At 36.8% G+C, this 12,251-nt stretch overlaps 1 protein-coding gene across 2 annotated transcripts in view; it reads left to right on the forward strand.

Annotated features, from left to right (window-relative positions):
* The window catches only part of LOC121429543 (helicase-like transcription factor), a 35,591-nt gene that overhangs the window by 17,001 nt on the left and 6,339 nt on the right, over positions 1-12,251 (forward strand). For both annotated transcript variants that reach the window (XM_041626614.1, XM_041626615.1), the window contains exons 10-18: positions 943-1,098; positions 1,811-1,943; positions 3,706-3,844; positions 4,888-5,067; positions 5,677-5,804; positions 6,457-6,536; positions 8,049-8,150; positions 9,281-9,403; positions 9,826-9,938. In XM_041626614.1, coding sequence (XP_041482548.1) covers positions 943-1,098; positions 1,811-1,943; positions 3,706-3,844; positions 4,888-5,067; positions 5,677-5,804; positions 6,457-6,536; positions 8,049-8,150; positions 9,281-9,403; positions 9,826-9,938 — 1,154 coding nt within the window. The remainder of the gene's footprint in view (positions 1-942; positions 1,099-1,810; positions 1,944-3,705; positions 3,845-4,887; positions 5,068-5,676; positions 5,805-6,456; positions 6,537-8,048; positions 8,151-9,280; positions 9,404-9,825; positions 9,939-12,251) is intronic.

Below are 12,251 nucleotides of genomic sequence, written 5' to 3' on the forward strand. Positions count from 1 at the left end.
TAATCACTAACAGTAGAGATATCATACTTCAGCTCATTAGGCTCTCAAATCATCCATAATTGTGTACGAAGTATAAATAAAAGATTGTCTTCACCATCAATGAATCAGGAAAGAGCACAGTAAACATAAGAAACATACAACTTAATAAAAAATTTGATACTTATGGCTTCCCATACTTAAACCACAACTTTAAACCTGAGTTTAAGTTAAACCCGATTTCAGAATACGGACCTTTGAATTTGAGGTTAACTGATCAGCTCCAAAGAATGTTTGGTTTTGAAGTATTTGTGGAATAGTTCTCCATTTGTATGTTTTCCACCATTATTCAAATCAAAATTTTATTTTCTACATGTATATGATAGTGAATGGTTTGGTGTAAAAAAAATTGAGAAAACGAGAAGTGAGGGAATAATAAAGTTACTTCCAATGGATAGTATGCATAAGTTGTTAAAAGAGAGAAGGGTGAAAGAATTAGGCCTGATGATTCCACAGAAGGCTTGGAGATGAGAGTTGTTCATTAGCATGGTCGACCATTTCAAAATGATCCAACTTTGATTGAGAGAAAGTCAAGGTTTGTCAATGTAAGGCTCTTTTCTAATTTTTTTTCTTGCATCCTTGAAAAGATTTATTTCCTGAATTCTACCTTGAAATAGGAAGATAATCAATATCAGTCCACATTTCTTTTTATCCTTGTTTAAAAGACATAATCATAAAGTTTTTTGCTCATTTTCCATATATTCAATTTTTATTGTTTGTGAGAAGGTGAGTTGTTGAAGGTGTCTTGACTTGATACATGAAAGTTGGTTTTCGATTCCCGTCTGGGTGACCTATGTGCATTAGCCAGTCTCATGAATCAAACAGAAGAATTATTAGGAACATCGTTTGCATTTTGTATTGTTAGTTGGGTTTTATTTAATGAAAAATTGAATATAATTTGTAAAGGATCAATTCAGTGAACATGTTTCTGATGAGGCCCAGGTGAATGTGTGTCTGTACTATGGAGCAGAAAAGAAGAAACTGAAGGCCGATTATCTCAAGCAACAAGATGTTGTCATCACTACCTATAATACTATGGCTGCTGAGTACAAGGCCAAGAAGGTATGATTCAGTTTCTGAAAGCATGTTCTTCCCTTTCAATCTTGATCTAAAATGGAATTCTGTTTTGTACACAGCAAAATCATAAATTCAGTTTTGTAAAGGTAAATAAACGGATTTCCTGTTTGATATTCCTGTGCAGCAAATCACTCTCTATAAAAGTACATAAACAGAATATACGTCTTATCAGTAACTTATTATCACCAAAAAAGGTTCATTTCTTTGGGGTGATGATAAGAAAGGATTTTTTCTTTTTGTTTTCACAATCTTGCTTTCACTTTACAAAACTGTAAACTTCATTTGACCTCATCGTAGATGGCAAAGTTGTTGATGGTGCACAACAACGCTTTAAAATATGATCAGACATCAACGGGAGAGTGTATTGTCCTAAGTTTCCGTTCCACACGAATGTTGAAAGCCTCCCTGATCCATCTGGTGGACCACACACTTTTTTATTGAGGATGGAACTTTCCTCCCTATATATGGAGCTTTACAAGCTAGTAACATTCCATGATTGTGAAAATAGAGTGTTTTCTCATGTGAACTCCTTAATTTTGGTTAGTAATGAGAAAGCATGTAAGTGAATTTAAATAGAACCCTGCCTTTCAGAATTGGCCTATGATAGTATTGAGCGATCGTGGATTAAGACTGTTTCTCATGTCAACCCTTCTTTTTGGATAGTAATGAAAAAATATTTGATTGTGACTGTAAATAGGAGAAATCTACCCTGCAGAAGGTTGAGTGGCTTCGGATAGTTCTGGATGAAGCCCATACCATCAGGAATCATGGCACCCTCCAGACACAGGCTGCACACGCCCTCACTTCCAAATGTAGATGGGCTCTCACAGGTATGTTAAAACTGCAGGGCTCAAATCACCCTAAGGCCATGGCCTCTGATGCCCTCGGAATGGCCTTAATGCCCTTCCAAATATCTGGGGCCGTTTCATAAAGCTGTTAGTAAGTTAAGAGCGACTTTAAGAATGACTGGTGAACCTTTCTTATGCGCTAAACCATCAATGGTGTATACCATTTACCACAAAAAAGGTTCACCAGTCGTTCTCAAAGACGCTCTTAACTTACAAACAGCTTTATGAAACACCCACCTGGAGACTTGAGGCCAAAACAAGTGCCCCTTTTTGCTTGATGACATGGTTGTCTTGGTCTTCCTGTCTTCCAATGCATTATGATATTAATTTTACATCATCATACAACTCAATTATTTCTCTATCTATAATTTGATACCTAATACAGAGCTGCCAAGTAGTACTGATTTTCAGTATTTAGTACTGAAAAATGAGAAGAATACTGATAGTTTCATGTAAAATACTGATTTCTTAAGTTTCAGCTTTACTTGTGGTCCTATGGTATTCTTTGAAAATACTGATTTCTTCACTGAAATACTGATTTTCAGCTTCAAAAACACTGAAATGTTCTTTTTCTGGTTGGCAGCTCTGCTAATATGAGACAAACACTTCACGCATTAATGAGCAAGACAAGTTAAAAATTTTAATGCAAAAATCAGGTAGCTCAGAAAAGTTGAATAAGATGGTTTGTGATGCTATGACCTTGCTTATTCAACAATTTTCTCAGAATTTCTTTTGTATTCTTTGTTAAGATTTTCTCACTGATCTCTGAAATGATAGTGGATTCAGATTCACAATTGAGGTTCTGTGCAAATCATTTCTGACATGCCTTACTTCTTGGTTGTAATCTGCCATGCATGAAAAATTTGCTAAAGATGTTGGTCTCATATTAAAGGTGAGATTCCACTGTTACCATTAATGTCAAATTTATAGTAAAACATATAGTAAAACATATGTATGATTATTGTGAAATCTGTCTCTTGAAACTGATTTTCTTTTTTGTGGAACGCTCGGTTTAAACTTAATGATTTCAGTAGCTTTAATCTGTCATTGTCAATTTGTTGTTTTAACAAGTTTTATGCAAATGAGCCCCAGATCATGTATGAACCACTGGTTTTTTCCTAAATGAAAAGTAATTGAATCTTGTGATAATTTTCATCTTCTGGTCTAGTATTTTCTCATGTTTTCCTTCTGTTGTTATTAAAAGGAGTGTAGTGGCAGAAAACCATGTTTTTATGAGAAATCCAAGTTAATTGTCCACATTTCATCATTGATTAGATCTGGGCCCCATCTTACAAATAGTTACGATTGATCCAATCAATCTTAACTATATGGTAATCCATCAGTGTCATAATTTTTCTGCAGGAAACTTGCAAAATTCCTTTTGTAAAAAAGAGAAGCCCAGTGAATTTTCAAGAAAACAATGAATACATGAATATGCATCATGTTAGAAAATATTTTGAACAAACATTCATAATAGATGTTGATGTTACTGGCCATCCATCTTTATAAGATGAGGCCCTGGTACATTTTCATTAACTTGACTATGTGAAATCTTGAAATCTCAGCTGAAATCCAATCACACTAAAGATTACCAACACAGGTGAGCACATGCAGACATAGTTTTATTATTGTTCCTTAACAACACACATTTTCTACCAAAATCAGTTGGCAAATATTTTTCTTTTATATGTGCAAAAATTTATCTTAAAATTATATTTGGCTTCTTTCTAATTTGTCTATATAGGTACGCCTATACAGAACAGTATTAAAGATCTTTGGTCGTTGATTGCATTCCTTGGGTTGGAACCCTTTAAATCAAACCATACTTGGTGGCAGAGGATCATCGGGAGACCGATTGCTAACAATGATTCTGCTGGCATAGAGTAAGTATCACAGAACAGTATTAAAGATCTTTGGTAGTTGATTGCATTCCTTGGGTTGGAACCCTTTAAATCAAACCATACTTGGTGGCAGAGGATCATCGGGAGACCGATTGCTAACAATGATTCTGCTGGCATAGAGTAAGTATCACAGAACAGTATTAAATATCTTTGGTCATTGATTACATTCCTTTTCAATTGTGCTTTTTATAAGATCCAATGGAAAGCAACAATGCATCCGTTAGTGACTGGTATTCAATAGTTGGCCATATACATTATAATATCAACATGCTAATGCATTCAAAGTAGATATGCAACAAAACCCTAAAAAGGTGTTTCTTTGATGTGCTATTCTAGTTGACTGGTCTTTGCAATAGTGTTATGTCAGGCATGCTTGCATAATATCTTGCTTTGATATGTGCCTATCATAATGCAAAAAAGGAAAGGCAAATTGAACAAACTTGTCCATGAGGTAACTCCAAACTGTGGCCTGTAGCACAAAAAGGCTTAGCAATCATTGTAGAACATTCAACGATTGATTGCATTGACTAAAATGTACAATTGTGGAAATCAAGCGTGCGATTAATTGCTTTGTGTTCTGGGACCCGTGGTCTATTCTGTTTTCATAATCTCTGTGTAATGAGAGACACCTTAATTTCCTCCCCCTAAAATTGTCTCTTTTTATCATGTGCTATTCTTGTCGCCTGGCCCTTGCAATTGGTGCATCCTGCTATGTCAGGCATGCTTACATATCTTACTTTGAAATGTGCCTATCATAATGGAAAAAAGGAAAGGCAATTTGAACAAACTTGACCATGAGGTAACTCCAAACTGTGTCCTGTAACACGAAAAGGCTTAGTAAATATTGTAGAACATTATTTCATGATTGATTGCATTGACTACAATGTACAATCAATCATGAAAATCGAGCATGCGATTAATCAATAATTTTTTGTGTTATGGGACCCAGGTCTATTCTATTTTCTAAATCTCTGTGTTATGAGAGACCTGCTTATTTCCTCATCGTCTTCTCATCTTATCCTCAGTCGGGTGCGTAAGTTGATGAACACCCTCGCCCTGCGTCGGATGAAATCCCAGAAGTTAAACGGTAAACCTCTGGTGGATCTACCGGCTCGGAATGTCGTCCTCCAGTATGTGGACTTCTCCGATGATGAGAAAGAGGTCTACAAGACCATGGAGAAAGATGGCAGACTGGCCGTCAGCAAGTGAGTTGAATTTCTGTTTATTTGCGACTGATGGTGTGTCATGGCGATGTTTACTTGTATTGTTTAAGTCGCATAGGAAACCATCTTTTTTATCATTTAACAATTGCATTCTCACTTTTATTCTCATATTTTTGTTTTAATTACAATGTTTAAGCCAAAATGGAGGTTGGGTCATGAGGTCAAAGGTAACATTGGACATTACATAACTGAAATAACCTGCTCTCATGTTAATTGAAGAAATATTTAAAGGATTATTGGAGGGAGGATAGAAATTTGCAGGTCTTGAGGTCAAAGGTCGATAAAAACCTGAAATGTCTCCCCTGATAAATGATAACCTGTCTGAGGGATCAATTTCATACTTATACTTGGCTCATGTATGCCTATGTGAATGAAGATAATCTGATGATCACAATGTTAAAGGTCAAACAAAGAAGTTAGATGTGCAATGTATAGATCTGACAATAGTGGAGGCATAAATTTTGTCTGCGCGCAGCCAAAAATCCATCTAGTTTTGTAGTACACCATGATAAGAACAAATGCTTGTTGTAGTGTACAAGTATATACATATTTAATGAAATATAATACATATATGATCTTCCTCTCTTTCAGATATTTCCAGCAAGGCACTGTCCTAGATCACTATGGTGATATTCTAGCAATCCTCATGAGATTGAGACAACTCTGTTGTCATCCTGCTCTCTGTGCTAAGGCTGCTGCTAACCTATGCCACGCTACTGGTATGTATTATGATTCTATTATAATAATGGTATTCATTCTTTGATTGGTATTCATTGTCAAGTAAGAAAGGAGGGGAGGGGGTAAGGGTCGTTGCTGATAGTGTGAGGTGAGTCCGACCAGTCCCGTTACATACATCAAGCACCATCTTGGCTAGCCGAGGTATCGTTCCTCACAGCATCTAAAAACCAGTCTTTCATGCTTAACTCTGCAATGTTTGGCTAAACCTGCTATTTTGGGCCAATGATCCTGCACAAATGGTGTGTTTAGCGCACTTTACAAAAAACGCTGTGAGAAAAGAAAGTGAGCTGGGCTTGAACTTAGACGATAGATGGGGCTCTTTAGCCCCACCTAGGCAGTACAGCGGTAGAGTAAATTTTGCCAGTGGGAAAGGGGTATAAGAGTAGTGTTGTAGGTTTCACTGTACACGATGTATCTTTCTTGGGCAAATTTTAATCCTGAAAAAGGATCACCCAATCTTGACGTTTTGACAAGTGTGTTCTTGTTGTCATCAGGAGAATGAGCAAAGTTTGTAAAAGCAGGCCTTAAGCAGGGTACTAACCTTTTGAATGATTATAAGTTTGCATGTTGCAGCTTGTCTGAAATGCATCTTAATTTTTTAAAGTTTTGCTTTGATTTAATTTTCATTGATAGATGTTAGTGAGAAGACGGATGAAGAAAAGGCTCAGCTGGTAGCAACCTTGGTCTCGTTCCTTAGTCAAGGAGCTGATGAGGTGAGATTGATTTATTGCATAATATTGACTGGTTTTGAGTGAGATACCATATGTAATTCCAGAAGTAGTCTCATATTGAGCTTATCGTGACTCTGACAATATGGGCCTGCTGAGGAGATTATATGTTTGTTATCTTCTGAAAATTAACGGCAGTCATTGTTATTAACTACAGCTGTAATCTTTCTAATTTGAGCTATTATTTGTAGCAATGTATATATGACTATTTACCTGTCAGTAATTCTGATTTCACATTACTTGTGAATCTGATGAAGTAATCCTGGTTATAAAAGTAGTTGTGACATAAGTTGGATTAATGAACCTGGAATAATGATGTTCTTAACTGATTATTATTACAGAGGTGATATAGGAGAATGATTTTTTTTGTGGTAGTGTTGTATGAATATTATGGTCTCTAGTCATTGCAACTGAACCCCAGACATTCTGACATATTTTGTGTTAATTGTCTCAATGCTGCCTTATAAACCAGTTCGTAGTTCCTTTCTGCGCATGATCAAAAGATTCTACGCATGATCAGAGGAAGGTCATTTGTACTAAAGTGACATGGTGGTTTAAAATCTAATGAGATAAGCACCAACTTTGATGTCTTGATTATTCATATATTCTTTTGAATTGTGGTTTTCATTTGCATCCACAAAAAACAACAATGCGTCCATGAGCGACTGGTATTTCACAGTTTGCCAAGTACATTGTGCAACATGCTATGATATGCATTCAAAGTAGGAATGCAACAAATACCTTCATAAAGTGTTCATTGGTGTGCTATTCTAGTCACCTGGTCTATTCAACTTCTTCATCCTGCTATGTAAGGCAAGCTTACGTAATATCTTGCTTTGAAATCTGCCTATCGAAATGGAAGAAATGAAAGGTCATTTGACCAAAATTGTCCATGAAGTAACTACGAACTGGTCTATTCAGGTAATTCAATACAATATATAGAGAGGTGTAATGCTCAATGGATATGTTTGCGGACAATGTCTGGGGGGTTCAAATTTCACTGTAGCACTTGCTCCTTTAATCTGTGTTGCTACTTTCCACCCAAGTGTAGTAAATGGATACCTTTTATTAAAGGAAGACATTTCTTGAATGCTCGAGCGCCCGATCTGGGCCCCGTCTTACAAAGAGTTGCGATTGATCTGATCAAACTCAACTATGGAAAGCCAGCAACGCCCACATTTGAAAATACATGTTTGTTCAAAAATGTTTCTAGATATGACATATTTTCATAACTTCATTGATTTCTTGACAATTTGGTGTGTTTCCGTATGTTACAAAGGACATTTGCAAATTTCTTGTAGAAAAACTTTGACACTGAAGGATTTCCATAGACTTACATGTATGATTGATTGGATCAATCGTAACTCTTTGTATGACGGGGCCCAGGGCTCTTTTGTTTTGCACATTTTGGTGATGAAGTTTCCCTGAGCCCCTGTATAATCCCCCCCCCCCCTCCGAGTAGGATTGAACATTATTATTGATGTTGTTATTTTGTAGGAGTGTTGCATCTGCCTAGAGTCCATCCAAGATCCTGTCATTACAAGATGTGCCCATGTCTTCTGTCAGAGGTGTATTGGAGAGGTCATCATCTCAGAAAAGGTACCAGACAAAATATATTTTTCACAAAACAATTCATAAGGGGAGGTTAGAAGTCAAGGTTACTAGCTTGTCTAGCTTGGCTCCTAGCTGACCAGGCTCCCTATGGGGATGACAACCCTAGCTTGCTTCCATACAGGCTGTGAAGGGGGAACCCCTATTTCAGTCCCAGGAACGAGTGGCTTCGGCCCCTGGTTACAATTGGTTTGGGTTGACTGCCCATTCCATCTAATTACTATTATCATGTTATTTAATTACGGTTTATTATGTGGCAGTCACGGGCCACTTTTCATTATTTTATGATGGCAACATCAGGCCCAAAGAATAATCTAAAAAAAAAATATATATATATATCATAGGGATGTATACATAGCAGTGTTTAAACTATGGATGTCGACAGTGGTCAGAACCACTCGAAATTTCTGATTGGCATTCAATGCACTTTCACCCCCGCCTGACTGATTGTTATGAAATAGGGTTTCCTTGGCTAATTTATATAGTTACCATATTCCAGCTTAGTCCACATCCGTTAAAATAAAGCACACATTTCTTGGGTAATTGAATGTATATACATTTATTGCAAAAGATTGTCACTTGCACTCGCAGCCATCTCTCTATCGTGTAGTCATAGTCTGTTCTACAGACTTTACAAAGTATGGTATATACCCGTCACACTGATATAAATTCCCCCACTGACAAATTGTGACCAGCCATCCCAAAATAAACAAGTTGCCAGTGTTAAAAACCTGAATTGTTATTTGGTCCTTAAAAAAATAGAAAAGAAAATTTGATATTCTGGAATTTTATTAATCCATTGTGTTTTTAACCATTTCTCAACCTCTAATTCGCATTTTCATATGCAGATGTGTGATCTATATTCTTATTGCATCTTATTTTTAGAGATGTAGAGGTGTTATGGCTCAGTGGATGAGTCTCCGGACACCGCAGCACTATTTTCTTTGGCAAGGCTTTTAGTAAATGGGTACCTGGTAGGAAGGAATTCCTTGAATGCACGAGTGTCCGATTAGGACAGCCATGCTAAAGTAACATTTGAATGGGGTAATAGTATGCAGCGCTTAGAAAATTTGTATTTAGCGCTCTATAAATGTTAAATATTATTATTTCTATTTCAGGAACGTGCGCGCTGCCCTCTTTGTCGTCACCCGGTAAGCCGAGAGTCCCTTGTCCATGTGCCAAAGGATAGATCAGATACTGGAAATGAAGATACAGAAGGAGAGTGGCATTCAAGTGCAAAGGTAGGACAAACGGTTTATATTCTTGGTCTTAGTCTATTTCTAATCGTATTTGGTCTAATTGCCTATTTTGCTCAATGACCCACCTACAATTCTCATTTTGTCTAATGCTCAGTTTGTTAAATTCCACTTTTATTTGTTTATTTAGATAATTTGGTCTGACCACTGAGTACAATAGTATTTTATATTATGATTTGAATAGAAATATCTCAACTCCCTTTTTCCTTTGCTTACCTCTTTTAGATTGTATTAAATTCAGGAAAATCTCTTATTTTTTCCTAACTTCTCTTCATGAGAGGTGAATGATTGAATAAAAGAATGAAATGAGAAAGATCATTGTTTTTAAAAGGTTGAATTACAATGTTATTCTTTTGTTCATGCTACCCAGTAAACAACCTTTATATATGTGTGTCGATTTGTTGTAGGTGGATGCATTGATGGAGTGTTTGCTGACACAGAGGGCAGCAGACAAGACAACAAAGAGTGTTGTTGTTTCTCAGTTCACCTCATTCCTTGACTTGCTGAAGAAACCCCTCAGGTAACCCCTGCCATTTACAAGCTTTTTAAAAAAATCTTTCTACAGGTGTTTCATTTTCCATTTATTTCTATCGCTGAAAATATTAATTTACTATGCTTATGTATTTGATCAATTTTTGTTGATTTCATTTCATTTATCATTTCATTCATTCATTCATTTACCAATCACTACAGACCAGGCAGATCTTTGCGCTCATCCACCTCTGGCTTACTTGTCATTCCGAAAGTTTCAAAAACTTGGGGGGAAAGATCATTTGCTTTTGCATGCCCCACTTTGTGGAATAGCCTTCCTGAAGACATAAAAAAATGTACCTCTGTCGAAACTTTCAAAAATCTTCTAAAAACTTTGCTATTTAACTCTTAGCTCTTTATGCGCCTTGAGCACTCTACAGAGTGGATTTGGCGCTTTACAAGTCTCATTATTATTATTATTTATTATTGTATATACATGTGTATTTCAAATGTACATATCTTGTTTTTTTAATGGAAAATAATAAATGAATTGAATTGAGGTAAGTTTGCAGTGGGGTAATTCCATAATAATGAGTGACCTGTCACCCCCAAACCAACAATAAGTCGACCAGAATGAATATTGAGATTTGTATTGAGCTTGAAAATTCATTTCCTAAGATTAAAAATGATATATTATATGTTTAAATTAACCTACAATAACCATGACAAGTACTTGATTGAATGCAAAGGAAATTCATCAAGAGCTCAAAAAATTAGGAGAAAATAAGGTTTAAAATTTGGGGTTCGCTCAAGCATTAGATGTGCATACTGCAGTCTGAAAAAAAGTAGTGTCTAAGAAACTCTTGTATCTTTTCTTTTATTCAACTTCTCAACTTCAAATTTTTACAGTATAAAGAAGAATATGTTTTCAGATAAGTTTTTTTTTTTATTTCTGGATTTCGGAGACTAAATTATTATTTTGGCTATAGACAGAACCTTACGTGGAGACTTATTGGTGGTAGGTCACATAAAATATAGTGCCTTTTCCAAAGTATACAAAGTCCAACTGTTAATCATCTCTGCCTTATCATGAGCTGCCACCTCTTCAGCAGCACTCGATGTATACAAGAAAACTTATCCTGCAAGGTACCCACTTGCATCACCTGGGTTGAGTGCAACACAATGTCTTTTGGTAGGACATTGATCTACAATTGCCACACTCGACCCTAGTGGGTGTTCCATAAAGCTGTTGGTAAGTTAAGAGCGACTTTAAGAACGACTGGTGATCCTTTCTAGCGGCAAATGCATACTTGCCAACCATTCCGATTTTGGCGGAATCATCCCGATTTTTTATTGCCAATTCCGCATTACAAATATCAACTCTATAATTCCGATTTTCATTAATTTTTACATTGATAATATTGAAAAAACGGCTGGAGCGAAGGTTAGACCAATCTGAAGGTGCGGACACCTGGATATCGCGATATCCCAAATAGCATTATTTTTCCACTAACTGAACACACTCTTGTACATAGTTTTTCACTTTGCCTATCTCACATGGCGCGCACATTGCATAAACGCGTGCAAACACAGCTAGAGCGACAACATATGCAAATACAATGCATGCTGCGACGTCGCGAGCGCGAGTATACCTCGCTGCTAACCCAGGGAGCTTCGGCCTGTGCCGCGCCGGGTTACCGACGGGCCGGAGCTCCGTGGGTTACCGCGCTGCAAGTGCATACGTAAGATCCAGCTCAACGATCGTCGAATTAATGGCCAAAGGATATAGTTTTCCGTGAAATTTTGAAGCCAAAATTACAAATTTAGTGTGTAGAGACTGGATACTGTCGCCAATGCGTCGTTTGGATTGTGAATGTGAGTTGACTGTGATTCCGATCATTTATACAGACAGTGCATGAGTGCAGTGGGCAGTGACTGAGTACCGGCAATTGAGTACCGGTACCTAGCCCAGTCACGGCCCGCCGCTTCGCGGGTCGGAGCTCCTGGGTTAGTGAGTACCAGTGCATTTGCATAAGTTCATGTGTAAGTTACATATGCATTTAGACTGTTAGTCTGTTTTCGTGAAAAATAAAGCAAAAATTCTTTAGAAATACAGGGAGTATTCTGAGAAATATCCAGTTATTATTGTAATGGAATACATGTTTTTGAAGTAAAAATATATGGTACAATTTCATGAAATGAATCCTGTTGATTTTCCTGTTTCATATTTCATTACTTTGGGACAACATTAAGATATTTTTTCTTTGTGGACAGGTAAAAGGCACTTCAAAAGTGAAGGAAAGCCCCCCATTTCATGTTCTAAAATTCCAAAAATTTCTAACCGTGGCAGGGGGTACCCCCA

Source organism: Lytechinus variegatus, chromosome 16 (assembly GCF_018143015.1).
Source record: "Lytechinus variegatus isolate NC3 chromosome 16, Lvar_3.0, whole genome shotgun sequence".
NCBI lineage: Eukaryota > Metazoa > Echinodermata > Echinoidea > Temnopleuroida > Toxopneustidae > Lytechinus > Lytechinus variegatus.